The sequence below is a fragment of the Trichoderma virens genome (assembly GCF_000170995.1).
Source record: "Trichoderma virens Gv29-8 chromosome Unknown TRIVIscaffold_35, whole genome shotgun sequence".
Lineage (NCBI taxonomy): Eukaryota > Fungi > Ascomycota > Sordariomycetes > Hypocreales > Hypocreaceae > Trichoderma > Trichoderma virens.
Genome location: NW_014013714.1, coordinates 10,709 through 14,361, shown reverse-complemented (window position 1 = coordinate 14,361; position 3,653 = coordinate 10,709). Strand labels below are relative to the sequence as shown.

Below are 3,653 nucleotides of genomic sequence, written 5' to 3'. Positions count from 1 at the left end.
ATACCTTTAGGTATAATAAATATAAAGGAAAAAAAGATTTATAAAATTAAACTATTATAAAATTAAATAATACTTTATATATAGGTCTTAAAGATAAAATTAATAAAAGGGGGTATTATATTATAGCTTAAATTAATAAAGTATATATTATAGTAAAACTATAAGTAAATATAATTAATAAAAGCTTAGCTCTTTTTTTTTACGTAAATATATATTATAAAGATTATAAAAATAATTTTATTTTTATAAATATAATAATATATATTTAAATAAAAATAAAGGAATAATTAAATATATAAGTTTACTTTATTATAATTATTTAAATAATTTAAATAATTAGTTATTAATAAAGTATTAAAACTAAATATAAGTTTAACCTTTTATTTTACTTTTACGTATTTATAATTATAACTGCTTAAAAGCTACTTTCTATCCTCTCTGCTAATATAAACCTATAACCTAGGCTTATTACCTTGGGAACTTTTACCCTATATTAGGAATAGGGATTAGGACGTTATAGTGCATCGACACTTTTGTTACCCTACCTGTAGTATGTGAATGGAATGATCTTCTTTAGGAATCTTACGCAAAGCGAAGAATGTAGATAGAAATATCCCATACGATTGCCCCTATGGCATGCATAGTGGATAATTAGTTGTATCGCATGAGTTAAGCTAGTATAAACTAAGTCATTGGTGATGGTCCATTTCGGCCTCATACTGGGACATGTATGGTGTGGCGCTGTCATTGCGTCCGAGTGGCATTACCCATAACATGAATTTAAGCATAACTCTTCCCTAGACCTCAATAGCTTCTCCTGCTACAATTGAAGATGTGGTTCATACAGTTGCGGGTGAGAACAGATAGATAGCTGAATGCTGCACTAGGCGTGCACATGATATTTGTCATGTCCTCCATGGATCCGCCCTAACCACTCATGTGGAATGCTGTGTTTTAGGAATTTTAGTAACAGCTATTAGCCATTACTGGACTCTCTAGCATAAAAGCTATAGATCTTCTACGCACCATCTTCCTCGAGCAGACAGGTCTCCTCATGCTTCATCAGAACTGCAAACTGCTCGCGCTAACTCGAAAAATACAGACCAAGTCTGGCCGCGTTTCAAAAGAAAAAGAAGGGGAAGAGTCTCACAAGCGAATATTTCGGCGATGCGCTCGAGGTTGCGTTGGCCGCGAGGCACGAGACGATGGCACGCACAGCTTCTGATCGATAAAAATGCCGGCGTCAACGCACAAGGGGGAGACCTGGGGGCTGCTTTGAATCTAAAGCAGGAATCTCTCCCCAGATAGCCCGGGCCCACAAACCAGCCAGTTAAAGGACTTTCCCAATCCAGAGAGCATTAGGGACGAAACAATCCAGATCTTGGCCAGAGTAGCGGTGTCTGAACACGCGAAAGCCTGGCCTTGACGGCGGAACCCTTCTTGAGCAGCATTCAAGTGGCGGCGTCCGACCAAACGCATCTTTCCCGATCAGTTGTCTGACAATACCAATGTGGCCGCCCTTTACGGCCCATGAAACCGGCGTCCGTCCACACCAGAGGTAGTTAAAGAAATGCACCAGAAATTCGAGCAGTATGGAGCATGACAGTCTCTCAAGGAAATAGGTTCCATGATATCATCACTAACACTTGCAAAATAGCGTTTCTGCAAGCTCACGTTCCAATCTTACACTTCGGTATCCTAGTCATTATTTCCTTTTCATACCAGTATCCATATTCCTTAATTGATTGTTCTTGTCTCGAACCCAAGCTATTACACAAGGGATCCTAGCAGTCTCAGCAAGGCCACACCATATGCATCACCGGCACTCTATCACCACCGCCATGGGCCGACACGATGGAATTTAAAAGTACACCTAATAAGAAGCTACATACATAACAAAAAAGCAAATAATTCGGCATAGTACACGCGCTCTCCCCATATACGCGGCACAACCGTAGCTTTTGGGTGGAGACACAACTGCTTGTTTCATATGCTTCGCAGCCTCAGTAATCCAATTAAAGACAGCCCGAGACTTTTTAAGCACCTGAGGTCAATTATGAAAACAGCCAAGTGGAACTACAAAGACTTCTTTCTACTTAGTTTTACAATTAAAGTTCAAGCCAATCAACAGGGTTAACATAGCAAAGCATTATGCAATAAGTCAGCCCTGAGACGCCCGCACCCGCGGTCTAACATAAGCTGACATAGGAGGCCGACCAACCTAAACAGAAGCGGACAAACCATAATGTAAGCCAGCGGTCAACCCGTTGTTGCAAGATACTTGCGGCTGGAGTTCGGCTGGAGTTCGGCTGATTGCAATAAGTGTACAGTCAGGCTGACCTGTCCAGTTTTTTTAGGATCAGACAAGCAGACGCAGCTGTTTCTGCTGAGGACTTATTACAGGCTTCACAGCTTGCTCAGGATTCTCTTTTCCTTCTCGCCAGATTCTTTGGCAAAGGTAGGAGGATTATAGTCCACAGGACCCTGTAACCACCGAATCAACCGATTTGTAGCTTTTCTGGGGTTCAGACCATCGGCTTTAATTACCCGTTGTTAGCATCTGCTCTCTGTGACTCGTGAGGGACAACACCTCTCCATTGAAGGGATCTTACCATAGCCCACGAAAGGAACAGCACTGCGATAACCCATCATATCGACGATCTTCCTCGGAATCTCTCCCGATAGTGCCTTTCTGGGGTCCACCGCGAGCATTAAGTTCTCCAAAGGCCGAATATAGGGCTGGCAGTATTGAATCGTTGCAGCATATCGTGGATTGCCGCTCCTGTTTGCTCCGCCAGAGTGCCATGTCGTGCCGAGGAAATAAATTACACTGCCCCTCGGGCAGACCACTGACTTGGCTTCTGGCTCCTCGCCCAACCTGTCGCTGCCCCAGAGATGGCTTCCGGGAATAATTCTTGTGGCGCCATTTATCTTAGTGTAGTCATCCAACACAATCATCGTAGCAGCCGTGACAGGAGGTCGCGGTCTCGGCAGCCGAATGACACCGTCATCGTAATGAAGCACCTGGGCCTTCTCACCCGGATTGATAGTAATTGTTTCCATAATATAAATAAGGTAATCGTCGTCCAGGAAGAACTCGTTTAGTGCGTGGACTTGGGGTATCAGGCAAAACTTGTCAAACACGCGCGTTTTGTTCAGTAAGGCGAAGATACGGTTCGTCTTAAACCCGTCAAATGAATCGCGGCCAATGCGTGGGCTCTGGCCATGAAGCCGATCAATCTCTGCCTTTGCTTCAAGGGCCTCTGCCTCTGTAAAGGCGTTGGGAATGACTACATATCCATCTCGTAACACAACCTGGATTAGAGAATGTGTGACTGGATCCGACGGGAGCGGCTTTTGCTTGCGTAGATAGTAGTCTCGGTCAACGGGATCAGAGGCTTGCGGATCTTTCGCCAATGGGTTTGTGAACCGCATAATTACGAAATATTCTGAAGTAAGTCGTAAAGGTTTACCAGGAATTCGACGCTTTGTAATGTAGTTAAGCTTGGTTTAGGAATCAAATGGAAGTCTCCCGTGGTACCTTATATCTGCGCAGACATTCTCACTAAGATATTACTGTTACGTATGCTTACTATTCCGAAGAGATAAAGCTTATCCGATGTTAGTGCTGATGATGTGATGTTTCAGCCGTA

At 43.0% G+C, this 3,653-nt stretch overlaps 1 protein-coding gene across 1 annotated transcript; it reads right to left on the bottom strand.

Annotated features, from left to right (window-relative positions):
• Positions 1 to 2,553: 2,553 nt before the first annotated feature.
• On the bottom strand, positions 2,554 to 3,435 carry TRIVIDRAFT_191746 (uncharacterized protein; the record flags this gene model as incomplete). The annotated part of the gene is made up of 2 exons (XM_014100785.1): positions 2,554 to 3,354; positions 3,388 to 3,435. The coding sequence occupies 2 exons, from the start codon at positions 3,433 to 3,435 to the stop codon at positions 2,554 to 2,556; spliced, it is 849 nt and encodes a 282-aa protein (XP_013956260.1).
• Positions 3,436 to 3,653: the final 218 nt, after the last annotated feature.